The sequence below is a fragment of the Canis lupus genome, chromosome 3 (genome assembly GCF_048164855.1).
Source record: "Canis lupus baileyi chromosome 3, mCanLup2.hap1, whole genome shotgun sequence".
Taxonomy (NCBI): domain Eukaryota; kingdom Metazoa; phylum Chordata; class Mammalia; order Carnivora; family Canidae; genus Canis; species Canis lupus.
In genome coordinates, this window is record NC_132840.1 from 36,744,948 (window position 1) to 36,771,321 (window position 26,374).

At 41.7% G+C, this 26,374-nt stretch overlaps 1 protein-coding gene across 26 annotated transcripts in view; it reads right to left on the reverse strand.

The window, feature by feature from the left end:
- Window positions 1-26,374, reverse strand: part of DAB1 (DAB adaptor protein 1) — a 1,169,270-nt gene that overhangs the window by 267,914 nt on the left and 874,982 nt on the right. For 25 of the 26 annotated variants that reach the window (XM_072820404.1, XM_072820400.1, XM_072820397.1 and 22 more), the window contains one exon: window positions 6,794-6,996. In XM_072820404.1, coding sequence (XP_072676505.1) covers window positions 6,794-6,860 — 67 coding nt within the window. In that variant the 5' untranslated portion in view covers window positions 6,861-6,996. Of the gene's footprint in view, window positions 1-6,793; window positions 6,997-24,854; window positions 24,982-26,374 lie in introns of those variants that run through there. The other variant, XM_072820419.1, reaches the window with a different exon arrangement.

A 26,374-nucleotide genomic window follows, 5' to 3' on the forward strand; every position in this document is an offset into this window, starting at 1 on the left:
GAAAAATGGGTGCCTTCTACTTTTCTTTGATTTTCTACAGCACTAGGAGAAGTGCTGCCTCTCAGGGCTGGTCGGGGAGCTGAGGCGCCAGGGAAAGGGAAAGTCTCCCTATCCCAAGTCTCCATACAGAGAATTGTGTTAGGTAGTGTGTATGCTATTCACTTGAGTAATCCTCATGACAACACTCCAAGATAGGTGCTATTATCCCTATTTATAGATGAAGAGGCCAAGGCTCAGAAAGATAAAGCAGCGATCCTGAAATACACAAGTCAAAAGTGTGCTAAGTCTTAAATCAAACTGAAGTTCATCTAATTCTAAAGCCTGGTATCTTCCAGGAGTCTTCAATGTAAAGAAGAGGGAACAAACATGCCAAGAGGTTAATCTCAAGAAGGTAAATTGTTCACAGTCTGATGGGCTGGAGCGACACCAGCCATGGTAGCCATTCCTGGGCTCCAGGCCGGACTCTGCCACTGTCCAAATGAGTGATCATCGGCAAGTCCTTATTTTGAGAGTTCATCTATGAACAAGAGGCTCTAACTAGCCCCCAAATGCTAATTCCTTGTAACCTTTACATTTTTCCATTTCTAGAAAACTTACTCAAGTTTTGATGTGTACAGACTTTTAGAGTATTGTGCTACTTAAGTTGATTAAGATGAAAAGTCACTTGGCTTTTAGTCAGGAAAGCTGTGAAAGAGTTTAAGAATTTTCTATATTATGATGAACATGCAACGTTATGATGAACATGCAATATTTTAAGAAATACGAATCTGGGGAAAAATAAAATATTAATTTTTGAGTGGTAATAGGCTGAGAATGAATAAAAGCAGCAAAGTAGAGAAAAACATGTCTTTTCTTTTTTTTTTTTTAAAACATGTCTTTTCAAGGAAGGATGAGACCTATAAAAAATCAGAAGGGCCTCTTGAGGTAGAAGTTCTTCAACTACATGAACAGCCTACAGTCAGGGTCTCCTTTCCAGATACTTCTCTCCCCGCAGAACATTGAGCGCTGGTAGGGCTCACAACCAGAGCTGGATAAGCCCTGGTGGACAAAAGACCTCATTAAATAATTAACGCTTTGTCTAGGTTTTAAGCAAATATAATTTCTGCCTCAGTTTGGTGCCTGAGGAAACAGAAGCTGGAAAAGTGAAAGTGGCCTGAGGGAGTGGAAGGAACCAGAATGGCAGGCCTGGGGTTTGAGCCCAGGGCCTGTGTCATGACCAACAGCAAGTGCACTCCGTACAGGACAAGAGCAGCAGGCAGAGGCAGTGAAATAGCAGCTCTGCACCCAGGCCTGGCAAAAAAAAAAAAAAAAAAATTGTTTAATTAAATGTCTCAGCCCTAAGGATCCAATCAGATGATGAATGTGATAGCACTTTATAAGCTCCTACGTGTTAAGCCAGTGTTAACAAGATATTTTCCAGGATTAACTGACCAGTTGAGGGATTAGGACTCTGAGTATGGCATTACTGAAAACATTCCTTATCCAAGATTAACCAGAATTTTCTAAGAAACCTCCTAATAGTTCACACAGCTACTGAGGCACACAATCAGGGTTCCAACTCAGCTTGATGGGGCTCCAAAACTAAGGTGTTTGCCATATGACCACCAACTTCTCCTGAACCCACCAGGGCTTTGATTCTTGGGGCCAAATCTTTCAGGGAAGAAATAAGGTAACATTTTGCTGCTGTTGTTGTTTTCTTACCTAATGATCCTTGGACATAATTCTAATATATGGAAAGTGAGTAAGTTTATTTCTAGGTAGTTCTTTTTTTTTTTTTTTTAAGATTTTACTTATTTATTCATGAGAGAGAGAGAGAGAGAGAGAGAGAGAGAGGCAGAGACATAGGCAGTGGAAGAAGCAGGCTCCCTGCAGGGAGCCCAATGCAAGACTAGATTCCAGGACCCCGGGATCATGACCGAAGCCAAAGGCAGATGTTCAACCACTGAGCCACCCAGGTGTCCCTATTTCCAGGTATTTCAAGAAGATAAGGAGACAGTGCTAAAGTGTGATCTCAGAAGGAAAAGGCCAGAAAAGCTAACACTAACCAGACAGCTGCCACACTGTAGACATTCACCCATAACACCTCCTTCATCCTTCTGGTAAGTATTATTCTCCTAAACACACACACACACACACACACACACTTAAAGATAGGCTCTTCAAAGAAGCTACATAACCCATCTCTGGTTACACAGTAGGGAAAGAAAAGAATTAAAATTTCAAACCAGGTCCAGCTCCAAGGATAGTGAGTCCTCTCTCTATCACACAAAGCTGCCAGGTAGCACTGATGGAAACCCACCCCCCCAGGCACTGCCCCCAGGAACATCTGCCCCCCTCATCCTGAGACCCATTCCTTTACCACAGTCTTCTACTGGGTGGCCTAATGCCGGTTTTACAAATAACAAGAATTGTGTCAGCTGTTTTCCCCCTTAGATGGCAGGTAACGAACCTGAAAATATATATTCCCGTCCTCCATCAAATTCCATTCCTGGAATAGGCACCGTTTGACAAGCTGCATGTGTAGTGACACAATCCAATAAAAATGAAATGAAGAAAACAACTTTATTTCTTACTACTTTCAAGCCTTTCTTATTTGAATTGTGAATACTCCAGTTATGTCTCATACATGGCCTGTCTAGAAATGCATTTTATGGTGAAATATGCCCCTGTGTGACTTGTATTTGAAACTATCTCACTTCCTTTCAAAAGCCTAGGTTAAAGAACCAAGGTGGTAGGTTTGTAAGAAATTCTAAAGGGCCTCTTAACTTTCTTTATGCCACGCCTGCTCATGATAGATGACCCATATTGTCAGCTTTCTTTTCCAGGAAATAAAATATCTACCCCAAGAACCATCTAAATCTTGCCAAAGGGGGAAAAATTCTTCTAGTTTGTAATATCATGTAATAATATGAGAAATGTATTTATGATGTAATGTAAAACAAAGCAGGATATGAAATTGTATGAATAGTATGACCTCAAACACACATCCTGAAAAATCAGTCCAGAAGGAATTAACTTAGAACGTTAATAGCAATTTTTTTTTTTTTATTAATGGGCTTAGGCATGCTTACTTTCTCTCTTGTAATTTTCAGTAATCAGAATATATACCTTCTTAAAAAGTCAAATAAAATTACTAAACAAGGAAAAACATATATTTTTCCAGGAGCCTTAAATACCATTCACTAGTCCCTTAGCACCAAAAATCACTGCATGAAATTATCAACTTTAACTAATACCAGGTACATTATTCAAGAAAAGAAAGTTATATACCAATTGTGCTGATGAGTATAGATATCAAAAACCCCAAATATCAAAAAATCAAGTACATACACAGAAAATAATACATCACGAATGAGTAGTATTTAGCTCAGAAATGAAGATTAGAAAAACCTATCAGTAAAACCCACCACAATATAAATTGAAAGGAAAAATATGTATAAGCATTGAAATAAATTTAGAAAAGGCATATGATAAAATTCAGTAAGCAAGTTCAGGATTTACTAAAAAATACTTCCTGGACAATGATAAATGAAGAAGAAATAATTTTAAAATCTCTAGTAAAAAAATTAAATAACACACTTAACGGCATTTCCAATAACTGAAGATCAAGTTAAGGATACCTCCTATCACTAAATATTGTACTGACAGACCCAGCCAATGTAATAAGACAAGAAAAAGAATAATTATTTAAGGATTAGAGAGGAAGACAGAAACCTACTTACAAGGTTTTATGCTGTCTCCATAGAAAATCAAAGAGGAATTGGAATAATTAGTAAAAATGTTCAGTAACACCATTATATTCAAGATTCAAGATCAATAAATAAACTGTTACTGTTTCCTTTTAAAGTTCCACTTAATTTGGTTCAGTCAGCAATATTTGCTTAATGGAATTACTTATTGTCCCACAGGGAAAACTCAGGAGTAGGAAATAGACACATTCTTATGAGTACACCCTCTCCCTTTTTGAACGTATGTATGTTTAATTGTGCCTTGAGCCAGAGAAATCTATTAGGAATGCACACTGTTTATCACTGTTACGTAACAAAGAATAATTGCAAAATCTGACTTTGGGACAAATCAGCAATATACTTTTTAAGATATCCTTGGTTCTAGGATGGAATAAGAGAAAACACAATGCTTATGATAAAGACCATGAGACAAAGAAGAGGAAGAAGAATCAGAGCACAGAAGTGAGAGAGGAGGAACAGAGAAAAGGAGAGAGGAAGGAAATGGAAAAAGATGAAAGGGAAAAAAAGAGATGAGAAGAAGAAAGAAGAGAAGGATACAGAAAAAAGGGAAGGAAAGAGTGATGAGGAAGAACAGACATAAAGGTTCTTTGTTGGGGGTTTGGGTTGCTCAGGTGGGGAGAAGTGTTGGCCTTTGGCTCAGGTCTGATCTCAGGGTCCTGGCTCCCTGCTCAGTAGGGAGGAGCTTCTCTCTCTCCCTCTGCCTTCGCCTCTGCTTGTGCTCTCTTTCTGTCAAATAAATAAATAAAATCTTAAAAAAACAAAAACTCTTTGTTGATCCTTTAATATATGCCAAGTACTATACCAAGTATTTAATCTGCCTTATCTCAATTATTCTTCATAGTAAGCCTTTGAAGTTTAATATTATATCCTTATTTATAGGAGAGAAAACAGATGCTCAGAGAGGTTAAGTAACTTTCAAGGTCACACAGGAAGTGGCATAACTAGAATTTGAATCCAGGTCTGTCTGTCTGGATTCCATGGAATTGGTCACACAGTAGAAGATGCTCCTTGCAATATGTATTATGCTGATTTTAGAGTCTTTTAAGACATGAAGATGAGGAAGTTCTAAAAAGGTCACCTTCACACTCCCATTCCAAATCTTCAACTAAGCTAATGTTCTGAAAACCCGAATCCTCTCTTTAGAATGCTCCTCGTTTTGCATGTTAAAATTAAGAATGAAAAGATATGCAGTAAGATACAATTTTTAATGCATTAAGCATTCAAGAGCACAAGTTTAGTGGAAAGGTTAAATTTGAAGCAAAAATATAACTTGTCAGTTTTCACTGAAAAAGCATTTGAATTCTAGTACATATTGTGCTCTGCAATCTTTTTATTCCCTATGAAGCAGTTCTCCCAAGACCTGTTCTCTCACTGACTTGCTTTCCTTCTATTAGACTGTGATGTATAAAATACAAGGTTTATATTAAGTTTTAGGAAATAAAATAAACTACTTCCAAAATATTTGTGTTTCAAGTAAACATCCAAAGCAAAATTTACCATCCTTCCTGAGAGTTTGGCTGTCAGGGAGCTGCATGTGTATTACATTTATGTCCCTTGTTTCCTACAGAGTGTCAGACAAATGCCATCACGAAACATGACTGGGCAGGCACAGCAGTGTCTCAAACAAATCACAGCCTATACAAAGCAACTAAGTGCATCCCAGTTTGCAAGCCCATATTGACAGATTTCAAGACCTGAAGGAGAAAGTCTATTAATCCTCCTTCATGCATCTCAGAAGATGAGGGAGAGAAAGACAACACACAGCACGAAGTTGCTTACACCTAATTGCAACCAGGAGACAAATACACTGAAAGGCATGGTCCTAAAGCCATAGGATCGAATTCTCCAGAAAACATCAAGAGTGAGAAAATGATTTTATTATCATACTATGCATGCCAGTCCTCATTAACAGCTATTCATGTGCCTCCTCTGGGCCAAGCACATTCAAGTGTTGGAATTAAGGGGTGAACAAGAGACAATCAAAAACACAGAAAATTTTTAATAAAGTGAGATTCTAACAAAGTGCTACCGCAGCAAAACAAACAAAAACAACTAACCCAATTTGGGGAGTAAGGAAAGTACTAACCTGAATATTTAAATGGGAGCCAGTCTAGGAAAAAGTAGAGAGTGACAAAGGATTTCAGGCTAGATTAATTATTCAGTGGTTCTCAAAGTCTGGTCTCTGAAGCAATAGTGTGGGGCTGGCGAGACTGGGGACCTCAAAACGGCTGACCCCAGGCCAGCAACCTCCCAATAAGGACGCCTTGTGGCCCTACCCTAACTTAGCACACAAAGACCCGTAACCCTTGCCCTAATCGGAATGCCGCCCTGCTCCCACCTTCTCCCTGATAAGTCTTTATAGACCCCCCTGCGGCTTGCCTGGGCGCGACTTCCCAGGCCCCTGACTTCCCCTCTCTCTCCTTCCCCTGTGGGCTGCGGAACCTCGCCCAAGAGCACATCCCATTAAAAGCCTGTTTCCACCAACTATTGCCTGGCCTCTCTATTCCATGTCACTACCAATCGGATTAAACCTGACAAATAGCACCAGTACCATCAGGGAACTTGTTCTAAATGCAGGCTTGGGTCCTACCCCAGACCTGAACTCAAAAATTCTGAACTCAAAAATTCTGGGGAGGAGACCCAGCAATCTGTTTTAACAAGCCTTCCAGGTGATTCTGGTGCTGCTGGAATTTGAGAACTTTGGATACATGCAAAAGTGAACTACAATAGACAGAATGCCTGCAGGGTAAACAGGGTTGGATAGGGGGGCGGGGGGTGCAGATTAGGCAGAGATGTCACTTGCTGGAGGGATGGGTAGAAGGCATACCAGGAAGGGTTTTATACATTATGAAAATAATTTTGGATTTTACCCAAGGCATAATGGAGAACCATAAAAATATTATACTACGAGTACAGAAAACAGCAAATAATACTGGCACCCATTAAAAAACATATGCCATCACAAGGGTAGTGCTGTACATGATTCCAGAGATTAAACAATGCACAGATAAACAGCCGGTAAGAAAGGAGCACATCAGCCCTACCTTTCTTTCTGGAGTCTTTCTTGGCGCTGGTTTTCACAGCTACTTGAAGTTCTGTCTCAGTTGACATCCTACTAAATCCTTAGTCCACTTCACACAGATCCCGGGCCTCGGCCAGGCTCATGGAGGACTCCTCTCCAAGAGAATGACTCCTCCCTTCAGAAACAACGCTCCAAGCTGCACATCTCATTCACTCCTTCCGAGCTCTGCAAATCAAGCCAAAAGAATGTTCAGAATCATCACCCTTTTGAGGTTAAGCAGAAATTAGTCGGAGCATGGGGAAATGAACTGTCAAACAAACAAAACCAGGAAAATCTTGGTCTCCATGTACAAACTGCTCACATGGGCAGCCTGGGTGGCTCAGTGGTTTAGTGCCACCTTCAGCCCAGGTTGTGATCCTGGAGACCCCGGATCAAGTCCCGCGTCTGGCTCCCTGCGTGGAGCCTGCTTCTCCCTCTGCCTGTGTCTCTGTCTCTGTGTATGTGTGTGTGTGTGTCTCATGAATAAATAAATAAAATCTTTTTTAAAAAGTCCAAAAAAAAAAAAAAACTGCTCACACGATGTCATGGAGCCAATGACAGGGTTTGTAGCAAAGGGAATTAGAGGTCTGTCTGAAAAATGGTCTCTCAACCTTGGTACATAACTTAAAACAGATCTTTTTAAAACTCTGGATTTCCAAGGAGGACAAAACCCAATTCCTTGTTTTCCATGTTCCTTGCTTTCAAGCACTAGATGCCACCCAGAAAATACAGCAAAGGAGTATTTCCTGAGCAACCCCGTGGAGACATTCCCAACAACAGGGCACCCATCCATCAGCCAAGCTTGATCAGAGCCTTGGCAGCTAAAGCAGATCATAGGGAAGTGACCTGTGCTCTATCCCTCACTGCCAGGCATCAGAAGGGACATGGAGTTGACATACAATTGGGCTCCAAGGGTAAGGTGACAAATGGGGCTGAGAAACTTTCCAGCAAGCCAATTTTTATGTCAGCTTTTTCCTCAGCTGTAAGAGCAGACAAGCATTTAATGTGGGGAGAAAAAGAAAAGAAGCAGGCAGCCACACATTCCATTCTTTCTTTCTTTAATAAATATGCACTGCACACTACTAGGTACTATTAAGTCCAGACACTGTGCTGGGAAGAGATGATAATAATAATGATAATACCACCACTTCAATTACAGCTGGTATTTACTATGCACTTACTATATACTATGCCCTCAGCTACTGCTTCACATACATTATCTCATTTGATTTTAGTTAAATTGAATGAATGTATTTCCTGTGTCAACAGTCTTTCCCAGTGACCATCTATCTGACAGTTACATCAGAGAGTTCAGCTGAAAATAAACATTTCGCTGTTATCCATTCTTAAAGAAAATGAAGATAGAGCTATTGGAAATGGATCTTCAAACTGTGTAGCCAATTCTGAGCTCAACCCACAGACCCAGAATGGCTGACTCTGAATGCCCATTTCTGCTCAAAAAGAACAGTAAACCAAACTTCTTAATCATTACAACTAAAAATGGCTTAACTAGAAGAGGCTTTATAGATTTGTCCATGTTGTTACAAATGGCAAGAGGATATAATGCTGAGTCAGAGAAAGACAAATGCCATATGATTTCACTTGTATGTAGAATTTAAGAAATAAAACAGAGAAGAAAAGAGACGGACAAACATACTTTTATATACAGAGAACAAACTGGTGGTTACCAGAAGCGAGGGAAGGGGGGTTGGGTAAAATCAGTGAAGGGGATTAAGAGTCCACTTACTGTGATGAGCATTGAGTTATGCATTGAATTGCTGAATTACTATATTATACATCTGAAACTAAGTGTGTCAATTATGCTTAGATAAAAATAAAATCAGTAAAATTATAAGGCCCAATAATAGGGTAATTCCCACCTTACCCAATGATATTTGGTTTATTTATTTGTTAACAGGCTTTTTTTTTAAAGGACACAGGCCCTTAATTAAAGATGTCTGAACTACAGTAACTAAAGCTACAACTAAGGAAAATGCAAAAGTGCCTTCCTATAATAAAATCATACAGAGACGAAAACTTTCCTGCCACCTTTGTGCCATCTATCTGCATCATACCACTAGCCCTCACCCCCTCCTAACATCTCTGCCAGCCAAAGACAACATTCCATTAGAGATGACAGAGCCACAAAGCTTGGTCATACATGGACATAATTTTATTACTAATACTGATCATTTCACTGTAATAAATATCTGCTAAGAACCTACTCTGGGCCAGGTGCAAATGCTAGCTCATTCATTTCTATAGACATCTACAGTGCAACCACACTGGCTAGGAGTATGGATTCTTAACCCCTTTCCTCAAAGATACTGAGTCCAAAAGAGATGTCAGTCATGTAAGGGACTGCAATACACACAACCAGAACTAACACAAATAAATACCAGGTATACTACAACACAAAGGAGCAAATACTCACCTTTGCTTGGAAGAGTCAATAAAACTTCTCAGAGGAGGAGCCCTACCCTATGGGGTCTTGAAGAATGATTTTTTTTAAGACTTTATTTATTTATTTAAGAGAGAGAGAGAGACAGAGACAGAGAGAGAACAAGCAAGGGGGAGTGGCAGAAGGAGAGGGAGAAGCAGGCTGCCAGAGGAGCAGAGAGTCCAATGCAAGGCTTGATCCCAGGACCCTGGGATCATGACCTGAGCCAAAGACAGACACTTAACTGACTGAGCCACCCAGGCACCCTTGAAGAATGATTCTTATGTCAAGTGGACAATAAGAGAATGAAACAGTGGGCACTCAATAAATACATGTATAATGAAATGGTTATTCTGGAAGAAGGATCAGCAAAGGCACGGAGCCTTAAATAACAGCACAACTAATAGAAGGAAATCTAAGTCTGGTAGGGAGGTGATATACTCTCTCACCTTTCCAATTTTAATTCGTGGTGCTACCTCTCTATTCAATCTTTCTTCCTGAGGTCTGCCTTAGCATTCTATTGACCCCTCAGGGTTCAGTTCAAAGGAGTATCATAGGCAGAAAGGTTTTCCGATTGTTCTATTAAATGGAATCTTTCCCTACTTATACCATGATCTGTTTTTTGGCCAGCTGCATAGTTTCAGCCACTTATAAGAATGTGATATTGAGGAAGTTACTCAACCCCTCTTTGCCTCAGTTTTTCTATCTGTATAATGGGGGTAACATGGAGCTACTGCAGGAATTAAGCGTGACCACACATGTCATATGCTTGGAAGAGGACCTGACACACCTTCTGGAAAGTACTTAATATATATGGGGGCACTAATAATTTCCTACATTAACCGCTCAAGGTCATGTGGTGATATGTAACTACAAGGCCATAACACTGTGATCCTCCCTTTATAGAAGGGGAAGCTAAGGCAGGTTAAGTCTACCTTGTAAAGATATTGCAGAAAGAGATAGGATCTAAGATATTTCCATCATGCTGGTTTTGTACACAGTAAATAATAAAGTAACATATAAATAATAAAATAAGCTGAAATATATGGATTTTACATAATTTCAAGTATTCTAAAAGTTCATGCATGAAACTGGAATGGAACGGGCCACTTTTTCCCCTTCAACTTTATAAAGCACAATATAGCACCTCTCCCTATTCTGTGGGTATCTCCAGCACCACTTGTTTGACAAAATGTGACTGTGTTCAAGTGTTGTAAAGCATTCCTTGTGGATTTCTGAAGTACACCCAGATACCAAGAATGAAAGGAAACCAACATCATTTCAAATAAAACCTTAAATAAGGAAGGTGTTGCAGTATGGAGAGAACATACCACAGCCTGGATCATGGCATCCCCTTTAATTTTCCAAAAGCCAGAGGTTGGGAAGATGCTGTAAAGTAACTCCAAATTATTTAGGAAATTCACTTCTTTGTAATTAAGGAGATTAAATTCCCCCAAGGGCCAGAAACCATGTGACAACTCAAATCATTTTCCCCCAGTAAAAGCTGTGAAACCCTATCAGTTAAATTCAGGCTCGCCTAGAATTTTGAAATGCTTCAATAATGTTTCTTTGCTCTACACAATCTGCAGTAATTTAATATTCCTGAAGTGTGTCAGGTTTTTTATAATGAGCTCTTCAAATCTAAATGTGAATTATGTAACATTCCACTACATTCTGTCTAGTGAACCGCTTCTAAATGTAAAATCCTGTGTTCAGTGATGGGGGGAGGGGGATTGGTGGGAGGGGGGCACAAAAACACCAAACCACAAAGCAGAGAAAACACATAGGCCTTAAAAAAAAAAAAAAAAAAAAGGCAGTATAAAGGTTTGAGCAGCCACAACAGAACATACTAAAAAACCTACTATAACACAAATCTGTGCTTTCTCTTCCCCCAGCCACCCCTCTCATACGATCCTACCATAGACTAGCTAACATTTAGGATGGCCCACTATTTGCCAGCTACCATACTATGAACTTCTTTTACTCAATCTTTCAGCCACTTGAAAATTTGAGTATTATTATTTTTCATTTTACAAATAAAGAAAAGCAAAAGTCAGTTTAGTAGCTTGTCCACAGCCCCACATGCCTATTAAGTAGCACAACACAGGGCAGGGTATAAACCACTCCTCTCTCCACCTTCAGGGGGAATCCTCCCAGATGTCCATCAGCTGGTAAATGGATAAACAAAATGTGGTATGTCCATACAATGGAATATTATTTGGCCATAATAAGGAAAGAAGTATTGATACACTGCTACAACGGGGATGAGCCTTGAAAACAGTAGGCCAAATAAAAGAAGTTAAACACAAAAGGCCACATGCTCTATGAGTCCATCTATATGAACTATCCAAAATAGAAACATCCACAGAGAGATGGAAAGCAGATCAGCGGTTGCCAGGAATGGAGGGAAGCAAGGAAGGGGGAGTGACTGCTTCATGGGTTCAGGGTCTCCTCCTGGGGGTGCTAAAAAGATTCTGGAACTACAGAGAGGTAGTGGTTGTACAGCATCATAAATGTAATAAATACTTTGGATTGTACGCATTAAAATGGTCAACTTTGTGTGAATTTCACCTAAATAAAGTGAAAACAAAACAAGAAAACCTCCAAGTCAGGTCCCACACCCAGACTTCAGCCTTTGTGATATGCTAAGAACATTGTAAATTCTAGTCCAAGAGGGTAGCCCTGACTTAAAACACAGATGAAGGGGCAGTCTTCCCAGAAGCCAGACTTGGGGTTCATTCGTGTTGCAGGGATTAAAAGCTCTAATGCCACTACCGGTGTGTTTTGTGACTTGGCCATTTTCATCAACTTCGTCCAAATTATAAAGCACCCCAAACAGGTTATTAACAAGACCCAAAAGTTTTTAACAGTACAGGGTAACGGCCTGTTCCCTCATCAGTGAAATGGAAACACCACCACCAAGGGTGTAAGATTTGGAAGATCAGTGAGATCTGGATGCTTAAGAAGAGTCATAAATCTGCTTGCCTTTACATAAAGAAACACAGAACAAACACAGCAGAGCACTAAGATATTGTTTTCTACATGGGGACACCTGTGTAGGGGAATGATGAAGTGACTGGGTAGAAGGATATGGCAGAGGGTGATACTTTGCAGAGTACAGTTTTATGCATTATTTTCCCATTTGGAAGCATACAGTTCCACACATGTGAAAAAATTAAATTAACAGGAGTAGGAAGTGGGGGGGAAAGGCTCAGAATGAAAGGGGACTGAGACAAATTAAATCCAACTGTATCTCAAATGAATATCACAGACACAGTCTCTGAAGGGGTGAGAGAGAAAGAACTAATTGAAATAATTTATGAACACAGAATTTGGCTGTTTACACTCAGTCTTGGGCAGAGTTGTAGCAGGGGGAACTACAAAGAAATCCCAAACTCCTTTTAGTGAGCAGAGTTGTAGCAGGGGGACTACAAAGAAATCCCAAACTCCATTTTTTTTTTTTTTTGGTAGTGTTTTGGGCTAAGCAATTATAAAACTATTTTAGATGTATTACAGGATTGAACAAAGGGTCAAATGTTTTGATGTTCTTGGGAGCCCAGTTCTCACTATAAAAGAGGAGATATTAAATTTTGGAAAGGGGGAAGCCAGGAAAGAATACTGTGGGGACAGACTGGAAATGGGAGATTTCCGGCAAACTCGTGATTTATAAAATACACATGCATCTGTATAGGTAGGTATACATACATGCATTTATATGCATACATTTCCTAGCTCTGCCCATTGACTAGGTGCAAAGAGTTCCAACAACATGATACCTAATATCTAGATTTTGGGTTATTTTTTTTAAAGATTTTATTTATTTATTCACAGAGAGAGAGAGAGGGGTAGAGACACAAGCAGAGGGAGAAGCAGGCTCCCTGAAGGGAGTCCAATGTGAGACTCGATCCCAGGACTCCAGGATCACACCCTGGGCCGAAACGCTAAACTGCTGAGCCACCCAGGGATCCCCGAGATTTTGGGTTATTACTACCATTCCCCCAGTAAAAGGAGCCAGGGGTTCTTGGGAGAAATGGCTGATTCCAGAGCTGAGGTGGGACAGGTGCAAGAGGAGTCTGAACTATCTTCCTTATTCCAGCAAGTAAGGAAGTGCTCAAGACAAACACAAAAGATGTCACAAGAAGCCATCCCAGAGGTGTGGTCATTGGCCTAATCTGGAAGAGTGTAAACACCATGGTAATTTAAGAATTGTAATAAATAACAAATCACGGGATAAAACTACAATAATCCATGAATCCATACTGATAACAGAAAAAAAAAAGGAAGAAGAGGGGAAGGCTGTCTTGCTTAAAGTAGAAGAGGTACTGCCTGGAATATACAGAGGGAAGGTGGAGCATAAAGCCAACATTTTTCTGCCACCAGAATCAAGCTTAGAAAGGGGAGAACCATCCATTAATGCCTAATCCAGGGGAATGTTTGATGAGAAGACATCTGCAGGTCTTCAAGTGTCTTTCCATCTACTACTTATGGTTGCAAGGGAAAAACATGTGATTACCTGATGGGAAATTGAACAACACCTCGATTAGGTTATCAAAATGAATATTAACAAGCAGGGACAGGTGCAGGTGACAGAGTGCAGAGTACATCACTACCATGTAGTCTTCTGGCCCAGAATCTAATCACATGCATTTAAAATTGGGTGGGGGGAGATTATATCCTGCAAAAATATAGTAATAAAAGGCAATGAGAAGCTGGGGAAATTTTTTTAAAGAAAACAAATAGATACAATAACTAAATGCAATACCTGTATAAAATCCTGTACTAGAGAGAAAAGTAATACTACAAAAGGAATTATTGGACCGATGGACAAATTTGAATATAAATGGCATGTTAGGTAAAAACAGTATATCGATGTTAAATTCATTCAATTTGATAATTTTCCTATGGTTATGGAAAAGAATATTCCAATTCTTAGGAATAGGGGCTAAGATATGTGTACCTTACCGTGAAATGATCCAGAAAAATAATTCATGTACTTGCATATGTATGTACATGCATGTGTGTGTCTATAGACCCAAAAACACAGATAATACACAAATAATAAAGCCAATGGGATAAAATATTAGCAATAAAAATATAAGTAAAGGGTGTGGCAGTTTTTATAGTCTTTAAATGTATAATTTTTATATCTTCTCCTGTAATTTTGAGATTCTTTCTAAATTTAAAAAAGATGTTTTTAAAAAGCCCAGCCTAGACTCTGGCACACCAAGGTATGTAACAAAGCCAGTCTGGCCTCACTCTTAAGTTCAGACCCATTCCAGCTCCCTAGATGGCATGCTTTCTAATTCCCAAGGCTAGCGGAGGTTAAAATTAGTTTATGGCTGTCAGTTCTTATTACAGATTCCAACTTCACCTTGTATCTGCCCAGACTGCCTGACTTGGTGGGAGCCTCTGGACCAAGGATGCTTGGGGCAGGCCTTTTTCTTCCTGAGCTCTGGACATCCTCTTCATACTCTGCCTCTGTGCCCGGAATTTGGCCACCAAGACTTGCCTTCGTTTACCTGCTCCACAGATCACTGCACGCTCCTTTCGTTACTTGGCCAACACGAGTCTTCTCTGCATCCCCAAATCCTCTCCCTCTCCATCTGTGGGGCTACATACTCAGCCTGCCAAACCTTCTTCTTTTCAAAAAATATGTGAAGGGCTACCTGACCTGATCTAGCCCATTTGGAAAATGCCTGAACACTCATTCTGCACATTTGTTCTTTTCAGGGAAAATAAAATAGGAAAGAGTGAGGTTTTGCTGGAACACAAAGGCAATATTTATTAGAAGCCATGGGAGGTGTCAGAAGTACAAGTGCTATTGGGGACTTCAGCAGAAAGCTGGGCAGGGTGACAACATCCCTCACTACAGGTAAAAGACAGCCATCCCCACGGCAAACACAGCCACCACTTGTTTTGACCAAAGCCTTCAGGGAAGATAATACACTGGCTTTAAAACTCTGAAAGCCACAACGTTCATAGTTTGAGCACCCCACTGAAGACTCCACTCCAGGCTGTTCTGCCATAATGGTGCGTGTTAAGGGGAGAAAAATCAGAGGTCAGAGACCTCTCTTGGCCTGAGACCTCATCTTCATTTTGTGGCTTATTAGGTTATGTTTACTTCACATTTCAAAAATTAAAAAAGGATTTCAGCTTGTAGAAAGCATTATAGAAAGCCATTCTCTATGACAGAATAAAATAAATAAATGAGGAAAAGTGCAGTAAAGGGGAACAAATTATTGGGAATGAAGGTGAGGGTGGAAACCAGGATAGGGCACCAGGAAAATGTGTAAAGTCATGGAAGAGAGGCTATAAACTGTCCATGAGATTCCTAGAGGCCAAAGCAAAGAAGGAAATAGGATCAGTTCTAAGTTTCACAAGGTTCATGTTCAAATAAAGCCTTTTTCCCCCACTTTGAATCAGAGATGGAGAATGAAAAGGAGCTTTCCTAAAAGCAACCCAGGTGGTGTCATTGACATTAACATCAGCAGTGTATAAAAAAATCGAAGGGGCACCTGGGTGGCTCAGTGGTCGAGCGTCAGCTGAAGTCAGCCTTCAGCTCAGGGCGTGATCCCGGGGTCCTGGGATCAAGGTCCATATCCGGCTCCCCACAAGGAGCCTTCTTCTCCCTCAGCCTGTGTGTCTGCCTCTTTCTGTGTGTCTCTCATGAATAAATAAATACAATCTTTAAAAAAAAAAATGGAACAGGGAATTTTCAGTGGCCCTTAATCTATGCCATAAGCATAATACTAAAGCATAATTTAGTAGTATTGCTTTTCAATAGGGTCAAAACAAAGTGACCCAAGTCACCCAAGTCATTTTAAATTCTCTATGAATAAAGCATGCTTTCTTTTCTTTTTTTAACTGAAGTGAAAAACAAGTAAGTGGGATCTTACTATACAGCTATCTGGTGCTTTGGTTTTTTTTTTTTTTTTTTTTAAAGATTTATTTATTTATTCATGATAGACATAGAGAGAGAGAGGCAGAGACACAGGCAGAGGGAGAAGCAGGCTCCACACTGGGAGCCCGACGTGGGACTCAATCCCAGGACTCCAGGATCGCGCCCTGGGCCAAAGGCAGGCGCCAAACTGCTGAGCCACCCAGGGACCCCAGTGTTTTGTTTTTTTAAGGAATTTTCTAGAATTAAGAAAAAAATATATAAATGGCTTATCAGTTTACTCATCTGTAAAACAGGATGATGCTGGGTATGACTCATGGAATTAAGTGAATGGGAATACATGAAATTATGTGAAAGCGCTTTTGGGAAAATAAAATGCTTTGTTCCAGAGGGCAAGCACGGTTATTCCTGAGGTATCAGTCAATCTTCATCAAGGGGATGATAGGAGGAGCAAAATGTGTTTCTTTAATCAAACTCAAAGCTAACAAAAGTCAGAACCAGGTTTCAGCAATATTAAAGGAATTTATGTGACAACAACAAAGCATACTTAAGAACATTTCATTTAACTAATGGATCACATAGTTTCATTAAGTATTTATTGCACCATGAAAATTCATTACATAAACTCTTAAGAGTATCAGAAAAAACAAATGTATAAACCTAAAATAATCCCATTAGGTTTTTCATTACTCAGGGCCCCACTTCCACCCAACCTCTAAAATTCTCACCTCTGATTCTAGAAAAATGTATCAGCAGGTGGGAGAACCTAAAGCAGTAATCTGTCCCAGAGGCTGGGTTAGAACCATGCCTGATTCTACCACTGTCTATGTAACCTTAGGCATGTGAGCTACTTAACCATTCTCAGCCCCAATTTCTTCATCTGTATAATGGGGAGATCCAATGGGCCCCACAGTACCCAAATGAGGGAACATGCAGCCCAGGGAGTGCTTAAGAAAGTCCACTAGAGTAAAAAAATCAAACTCTGCAATAACTATTTCAAACTATTTTTATCTGAAAAAAAGAGAAATAGCTTATTACTTAAATATGCAACCTAACAGCACATGTACACAAATGTATACATCAATATCCCTACCCTGGTATAAGGCGCAGGCTTCGAAAACTGATTCATTGATGGGGAGGGGGGAGTGATGACTGGCAGGTGACCGGGGGCCACACAGTGGTTTAGCAGGAGGGACTGACACAGTTCAGGCCTTTTCAAGATGATACTAGCCCAGGAATCATGGCAGGAGGGGAGGCCAATGATACTAGGGGCAGGGAAGCAAACTGGGGGAGCCTGCATCAATGGAGCTGGTAGGTTTAAAAGCTTATGATCTTCAATTTTCCTTTCCAAAGATGTTCTAGATAAATGAATCTTCACTTTTTTTTAAAAAAAGCAAATATCCCTTCAGCATGCAGCCATTAAATCAGTTTCTAGAAATCCAATCAATAGAATCCACATTTCCTAAGCACCTACTCTGTGCAGAGCAGCCCCCGTGCTATATGCTGGAGCTACAGAGAGACACACACCAAGGCCTGGAGGCTGCTACATCCCCACAGGGGCAGGGACTGGCCTCAGGTGGCCTTCAAACCTATTCGCCAAGACTCCTCCCAGTGGGAAGCTCTTCCTCACTTTAACCCTATCGGCCATATAGGGAGGTGGGCCACACTATTTATTTGCTCTTCAGGAACTGAAAACCCTCCTCTGTCATCCTGGTTCCGTGGCAGCGTGTTTGAATAACACGGAACTATTGCTACTCCCTGGAGTCTTACGGGAAGAAAAGCCAAGTATTTAATGAGGCCCTCCCAGTGAAGGGGATTTTAAGTAAACAAATGCCCATCTGGCAGCTTCACATGCTGATTTACCTGAACTATATACTGCCATTATTTGCTCTCCTTTCCACAAACTGCATTTCATTATCTTCAAAGTTGACAACGGGAAAGACAGTGACACTGGCCAACACGTGTAAGTGGAGAGCAGAGTGAGTGTGCAACATGCCCCCAAGCTGCCTGGTCCCCCAGGGTGGTCCCCCCCGGCAGGGCTCGTCGGGAAGCTGTGCACAACCCAGCAGCTGTCCATGAGCTCCTCCCATGACAGCCCCTTCCCACAGGCCACCAACAGGTGCCACCTCGTCCCTGCCCAGAGAGCTGAGAGATGGGTGGTATGTGTTCTCCCTTCCTTGACATCCCATTTTAATTATTCTTTCTCAAACACCTCATTTTTACCACCTTCCTTTTGAAAAAAGGGCCCATCATCTTCCTTTGCTTCACTAATGATTTGCTAGTTCAATCTCAATTACCGTAAAATGGGATACATGGATGGCTCAAATTTTCTCCACAAAAGGATCTGCACTTGACTGGAAGCAACCCAATTTCCACAATTATCTCCCTCACAAAAAGCACACACAACAGTGATAACCGTGGGGCTCTGTTTTCCCGGAGCCACAAATAGGGATGGATGCGCTGACAAAGGAGCTCTTTTTTGTTTGTTTCCTGATTTGTGAATGTATTTATTTGAACCTTCTCGCAGAAACATAAAAATTCAATCACACTTGGCAAATACTGAGCAAATCACCCACACGGAAAACCGTTTCCTCTCCGTGCAGTTTTCCCCTTACTGTTAAACCCCATAAACTCCTTGGGATCACAGTTCAAACCCCCTTCTAGGGGGAAAGCTTCCCTGATCTCACGCACCCTTCCCCTAGCACGGCAGCCTCTGCTGATGACAGAGGTGGTACAGAGCAGATGCCACCAAACTTGGCCCCATGGTGGAATCATCTGAGGAGCTACACTACTCATACTTGTCTGCCATCCTGAGATTCTTATTTAAGAGTCGTGAGGTACCACCGGCTCATTGGGCTGCTTAAAAGCTCCCCAGGTGGTTCGAAGAGGCAGCAACATCTGGGAAGCACAAGCATCTTCAGCACCCAGCATGACCCCACTCCCTCATCCCTGGGTTTGGGCCCAGTGTCGAACCCCCAAGTTTGAATGCATTCCCTGCAAAATGAGTAGAGTCAGAGTCTACATACCCGATACAGCGAGGGTATCCCATGACATGATCCACATAAAATGCTTGTCATGGGATGGTAAGTGCTGGTGGCAGGTGGGGAAAATGTTCTGCCCAAAGATGCATGTGCCCTAACCATCCAAATATGATTTAGGTGATATGGATAGTAAGAATTTGGGCTTTTGAACAGAGGAGGTCTCAATGAGATTTGAGGTTTTGAACTGATGAGACCCAGGAGATGCCTTGCCCGTAGTTTGCAGTTGGGCTGGATGTGAACCTTTGGGGACCAGAGAGTGGACTGGGATAGATAGAATGGGCCCCACAGATGTGCACTCCCTACTCCAAATCCCAGATGACTGCACCTGGAGGTAATTCCTCACCCAAGGGCCATTCACTGACTGACCAAGCAGCCACAGCTCGGCCTGACACAAAAAGTTAGATCCAACCCAGATATTGGAGAAGATAGGCAGAGTCTCTCAAGAAAGTATCTGAACTCATGAATACAGATGCTGCACAGTGGTAATGGGACCAGGGGGTAAAAAGATGCCTGGGGAGAAGCCATAAGGCAGCAGCGAACAGCTGAGCACCAGTTATGAGTGAGCACAGGACCTACAGAAGCCACCAAGTATAAAAGAATATATATAATTAGGAGAGAGAAACAGATCATTTCCAGTAGAAGTAGTAACTGAGGGCAGCCATGGCAGGGAGTAAACAAAGTCTTGTGCAATGGGAGGAAGAAAACTGAGTCGTAGGGGAGAGCCAGGACCGTCCCTGCTAGGAGCTCAAACCTCAGTCTGCTGGAGGCCAGGCGGCGTGTCCATTCTGAGCCAGTGGACAGAGTCCTCCCTGCCATGCATGGCTTATAGTGCTGCACTGCTCCTTGCCAGGAGGGCCTGTAACCAAGAGCCTGCAGAGTACTTATCCTCCATACCCCTCATCTGAACCCTTGAAGACATCACTATTCATATTGTGTAGCTGACAAAGAAAAAAAAAAAAAAAAAAAAAAAACCACAAACATCCCTCCCAGTCTCACAGACTTGCCTTGGGTTTTCAAATCACAGCTCCATAAAGTCCCAGATGTGTGACCTTTGGCAAATCCCTTGACGTCTTTGAGCCTCAAAGTCTATCTCTATAAAGCTGGGAAACCTTACCTCTAATGGTTGCTGAGCAGAATAAATAAGATAATGTACGCAAATTGCCTGGTACTACAGGAGGTATTCATTATATATTGTTTGCTTTCCCTTCCCACGATTTCATTTGCATTTAATTCTTTGGAAGGAAAAGAAAATTTTCTGGTATTTCCTACACTATATGCCCATTAGTTTTTCAATACCTGCCTGTCACAATGAATCAGGAAACAATGACCTAAAACGATTTCTGCTAGGATATGAAATCTGGTGTTAACCTGACCTTCGGGCTCCAGCTGGGTATGCCTTCCCAGCTCAGGTGCTCCTCCTCACTCGAACCAAGTGCTCCAGCCACACTGGGTGGGTCAGACCCCAGAGCACAGCTCGGTCATTCAATGTCATACCTCCTTGCCTCCTCCAGCTCAGCTCTCACTCTGAGGTCGCATGAGTCCATAGTTGACAAACTCCAAACACACTATTCCAGAAGAATTAATAAAGATCATTTACACAAGGGCAAGCTGTGTTGGAGGGAGCCACTGAAGGACACTGCAGTAGCCCAGGGACAGGTTAGCAGAGCTGTTCCCTCTCCTGGGCCAGTCGGGGTGAAAGAAGGGAGAGGTGACTGGAACCAGAAGAGAAGGTAGACAAAGTTGCCTTGAAAGGAGCAGTGACCTTCAGTCTAGGTACAGCAGGCCCAAGGCATCTCAGCCAGAAGAATGCCCAGAAAGTGGATCAAATCATAAAGACTTCACTTCCCTCCTTCCCACCCCTCAGCCTCCTGCTGGGACGCATCATTGGCTACTCTAAGATGAGACCAGGGGGCAGGCAGCCCGTGGTTGCAATCCACATAGTTAGCCTTCTGGAGTGAGGGGGGTGGGAAAAGAAGAGAAGGCAGTACACCTGAAAGGACAAGGAGAGTCAGCTCAACGCCCAAGGGAAGACTGGCCTCCATGAAAAAGGTTGTCATGGGGCACCTGGGTGGCTCAGTGATTGAGCATCTGCCTTTGGCTCAGGACATGATCCCAGGGTCCTGGGATCGAGTCCCACATCAGGCTCCCTGCATGGAGCCTGCTTCCCCCTCTACCTGTGTCTCTGCCTCTCTCTGTGTGTCTCTCATGAATAAATGAAATCTTTCAAAAAAGAAAAGAAGAAAAGTGTTGTCACAACCCACATGCTTCAAAATTCTTCAGGAACTTCCTGATTACCATCGCCTGGTGATAGTAGAAAATGGAAGGGAGAAGGGGGAGAGGAGAATAGAACCGTGTGTGTCAGAACCGTCTATGTGCTGTGGTCTGTGCTGAGTGGTGCACATGCCTCATCTCATTCATCTTTACAATCTGGGATGGTTAGGACCATTATCCCCATTTTGTAGAAATGGAGGCACAGAATTGATGAAACACCAAGCCCCAGGTTCCATTTCTAGGGTAGATTTGGATCTAGGACACAAGTGCACCTGACTCTAAACAACACAATGTTTCCATAAAACCATCCTGCCTTACATAAATCGTCATTTTGTTATCTACCTGTACCCCTGTCCCTTTATGAGCATGAAGGCCACTGGAGGGCATGGATAGTCTTTTATTTCTCTTGCATATATATCCTCTTGCCCTGGGTATACTGATGAGATGCAAAAATGTGCCACAAAAATAAATCACAGAATCTTTGAAATCCCCACAATCCTATTTTTCCCCAGTTTAAAAATAACCTGTTTTGCCATATATTCAGAAACTTCTTTTCTCTCTTTAAACAGACCCATTTTTTTTTTTTTAACACACATCTCATATTGGGATTCACAACTCATCACTCCCACAAGAAATACCCTCAGGCTCCTTGTCTATTCAGACAAGCACTTGGTAAATTTGGAAAACAGTTTAGATTAATTTCTGCCTGCCAAGTACAAGGATTCTGGGGAGCCTTCTCTTATACAAAGTTTTAAAAGAAATATTATGCTCATTTCCTTAAGTATATTCAACAAGAATTTTTTAAATGGACTCTGGTTAAAGTCTTTACGACTAATAATGAAAACAACAAAATGATTAATAATACAACCATGGCAGCTCTGTACACCCAACATTCTCTGTGTGTAATATTACCTGGTGAGTATTTCTAAAAGCCCTGAAGTGCCTTCCTGACATTTCATCATTAACTCCTTTTGCCTGCTCTCCTGGGTAGCAAAGGTGAGCTGGTGTGAGCTCCATGTGGAAGTGGAGGCCTGAGGCCCAAACAACTGGGTTCCTCCACTCCACACTCATCTCCAATTTCATTTACTGGGAAGACAAGAAGGCTTATCAGAACGCAGCAGCAGTCAAAAGAAAGGATCTCCAGCTTTTCTTAGGAGGGTGCCCTTGGGTCTCTCCCTTGTCTGTGCATTCATTTGACATTTCCTTTCCAACGACCATCACAGCTCAACAAGTACTTTCCTTGGTGTCCACTCATTTCACCTTAACAACTCCGTAAGGTAGGTCTTGCTGTCCCTATTTTACCATGTCTGGAAAAGGAGAAAAGATGGGCTACAGGTTCCCCCAGCTAGAGATTTTTGAAAATCAGATGGAATCCATAGCTTCTGGATTCTAAGATCTTTTTTTGTATCTGGCAAATACCTGGCTCCTTAGTCTTTTTAGGCTTCCTTATAGATTACCAGCTCTAGCATTACAATTGATATCTTGAGGAAGGGAGTAGGGGCCAGGATGGGGTGATAGTGAGAGGGCAGGATCTATTTGTAGTATGTTAGCTGGTCCCAACTCTCCCCGCTGGGCCCCAGCTGGCAAGATCTCACTTCTTACTCTATCTGCTGACTCTAGGCCACTCCTCCATCCTCCTCTGCTTAATCTCTGTACCTATGCATTACCACCAGGGGCCAAGGACGAGGGGGGGGGGGGGGGTACTGACCTCAATCATAATGTCTTTCCCTAGTAATGATGAACTTCAGCCTTTAGTTATTCAGATTTACAGTCTAAATTAGGAGTATTCTTGAAGGATAAAAAGATCAAGGTAAAAGATAACAGAATACTCAATTGCTTCCAAGAGCCAAAGTGATAAATGAATTACTCCTGATTTTTTAGTGGATTTAACTATAAATAGTGAGCCAATCTTAATTAGTCCCCATTAACTGGTGGTTTCCAGAAGGCAACCAGCCAGTCCTGCAAATAGTCATTCACTCAACACTTGTGATTCTCTAGGTATTACCAGCCAATATCCATCCAAGGAGGAAGGGATACATGATCAGAAGAAGCATTAAAAGATCTCTTCCCCTAGGAATTCCGGAGGAAACACCCATAAAAAAGTACAGCATGAAAAAAATGAGGATATCAAAAACTCCTTTGAAAAATTTCATGAAAGCTACGGATCCCTTCCCCAAGTTCAAGTCAAGAACTTAAGATGTTAAGGTGGGGATTTAAAAAAAAATTCAAAGGTGAAATGTAAAACCAATATTTTAAAAGCACAATTTAAAAACTGTCAATATGATGTGCAATGACTTTTCATCTTTTAACTTTTATCTCACCATTTTGTTGGCACACTGCCACAAAATCACAATAAAGTTAGTCACTTCTGATAGGCTTTTACAGCTAAAAAGTACTTCCACATCTGTGTGTCCAAATAAAATTCTCTTAATAACTTTGGAAAGACACAAAGTAGGAATCTTGATTGTCATTTAAAGACGAGAAACATAATTTACCAAAACTCAGCACTACCAGAGCTCCAGTACTTTCAAGTGGCTGTGTCCAAGTTAAGTTCAAGGTCTTTAGGCACCCAGCCTAGAGTGTTTAAGGTTGACAGGATCTTGGATATCACCTCAACTCATGGCCTGGAGTCTTCATTTTGCAATGAAGAAATAGGTCTTAGAGAGATTGAATGGTTTGTCCAAAGTCACCCAGTTAGCAAATCTCATGAAACAATTAACCAGGTCACCAGATTCCTCGTCCATTTCTGATACCATGATCCGATACGTATACCATTCATAACATCATAAAAAGCACTTCCATATGATTTCATATTCCCAATTTCCTTTTTTTTTTAAAGATTTTATTTATTTATTCATGAGAGATACAGAAAGAGGGGCAGAGACATAGGCAGAGTTGGAGAAGTAGGCTTCCTGCAGGGAGCTCGATGCAGGACTCAATCCCAGGACCCAGGATCAAGACCTGAGCCAAAGGCAGACGCTCAACCACTGAGACACCCAGACACCCCTTCCCAGACCATTTCTAACACCATTCACTTTTACAGGATTTCTACTCCAAAAACAAGTTATTCTGGAAACATTTCTAAAAGCACGTAAGGAACCTTTAAAAAGAATTAAAGGACATTAAGACCTTGGCACACACCGTAGAAGGAACCCTCTGTTCAAAACATAATTTACCAAAACTCAGCTTCACACAGATACTTTCTAGACTTAGAAAGCATTTTCCTAGAACTTGAGGTACAGTCAAGAAAGAGCTCAGAAGAACCATCTCCTACCCAGGGGAAATAACCTCAGCATGCTAAAAGCAAACAAAACCTAACAACCTGAGCAAATTAATTTCTAATAAAGAGCTCGACTCCGAGATGAAAAAAAAATTAAATTAAATGTTACATTACCCATGTGGTCATGTTACAAAGCACAGCTCCCAGAGACAGCTGTCTTGGCCCTTGTGGGAGCTGGGAGCCACCCCACAAAGAAGGAAGGACAAAGTACACAGCTGGAATCACAATTACGGAGTTTCAGCGACTGGCAGAGCAGGGGTTTGGTAGGGTGCAATCACCTGGGGAGAAGCAGTTAAGCTTTCTGCCACAATACCATCAGGGCAAAGGGCATCCAAACACAGGCTCCCCCTACTCCAAATGCATTTCTTTACTTATGTCCTTTCATTTCCTGTCTGCCATGCATCGTTCAGTTCTGGGGTTCCAGCTTTTGTCCTAGTGGAGGAAGGCAGGCAGCAACAAAGGAATGTGTACAGCATGTCAGATGTTAAGAAACTCTGTGAAGAAAAGCAAGGAAGGGGAAGAGAATGAGAGGCGCTGGAAAGGGGTACATTTTTTAAATGAGTCAGTGTCTTCACAGAGATCACGTGGCATTGCACCTTATGCCTGTCATGCGGATGGTTATCTGGAGGAAAGGACATTTCAGGCCGGAAAAGCAAGCCCCAAAGCCCTGAGGCAGAACTGAGTATTTCGGAAGAGTGGTGAGGTAGCTGGCATGGAACAGAGGTGAGGAGGAAAGAGAAGTTAAGGGTGATGACAAGGCCTGGAGGCCAAACCCAAACCCTGGAAAAAGAACCACAGGGGTCTTTGCTCTTGAGGAAAATACAATCTAGCAGTAATTCATCCCAGAAGGCTTGGTTTTTCAGAACTGGCTTCCTCGCTCACTAGCCATGTGGCCCTGGGAAAATGAAACTTCTGTGAGGCTCCATTTCCTCATTCACAAAATGAGAACAATAATAATCTCATCACATCTCATCTACCCTACTAATGCTACTCCTGAATCATCCCTTAAGATCATTTCAAAATGCTAGATGCTCATGCCTCATCTCTCTTCCCTCACAGAACAACCACATGGGTTTAATATTTTTATCTCCATGTTTTAGACAAAAACCAGAGACAGAAGGTGAAGTCTTGCTTAAGAAAACACAGGCAGTGTTACAATCAGGATTTGAACGCAGGTCTTTGTGATTTCAAAGGCCACAGAGCCGAGCTGCTGGTATTATGGCTCCCAGGAAGTTGATGGCTAGAAGTGAAATGTCATATGGGAAGGGCCACATGGCTTTTTGATGGCTGTGGCTGTCCTAATGACACAGTGTGTTTCACGGGACTCTGGAACAAAGTGCTCTCTCCCACCACAAGCGCTGGGCAGTCTACATGGGGATGCCTTCCAACCCAAGGGTACCATGATTAAACTCGTCTGGCTTCTCTTATTAAGTCTGAATTCCAGAAGCTTGATCATGCTGGGGCATTAAAGCAGTCACCTAGCTCATCAAATCTCTCAGAATCAAGCCTTAAGGAGAAGAGAGACAGAGACAGAGACAGAGACAGAGACAGAGACAGAGAAAGGAAGACCTCAAACTCTCTGCAGCTCTCTCAAAATAAGGGGCTACTCCTTCTCAAAAGGAAATCTTTCTGCC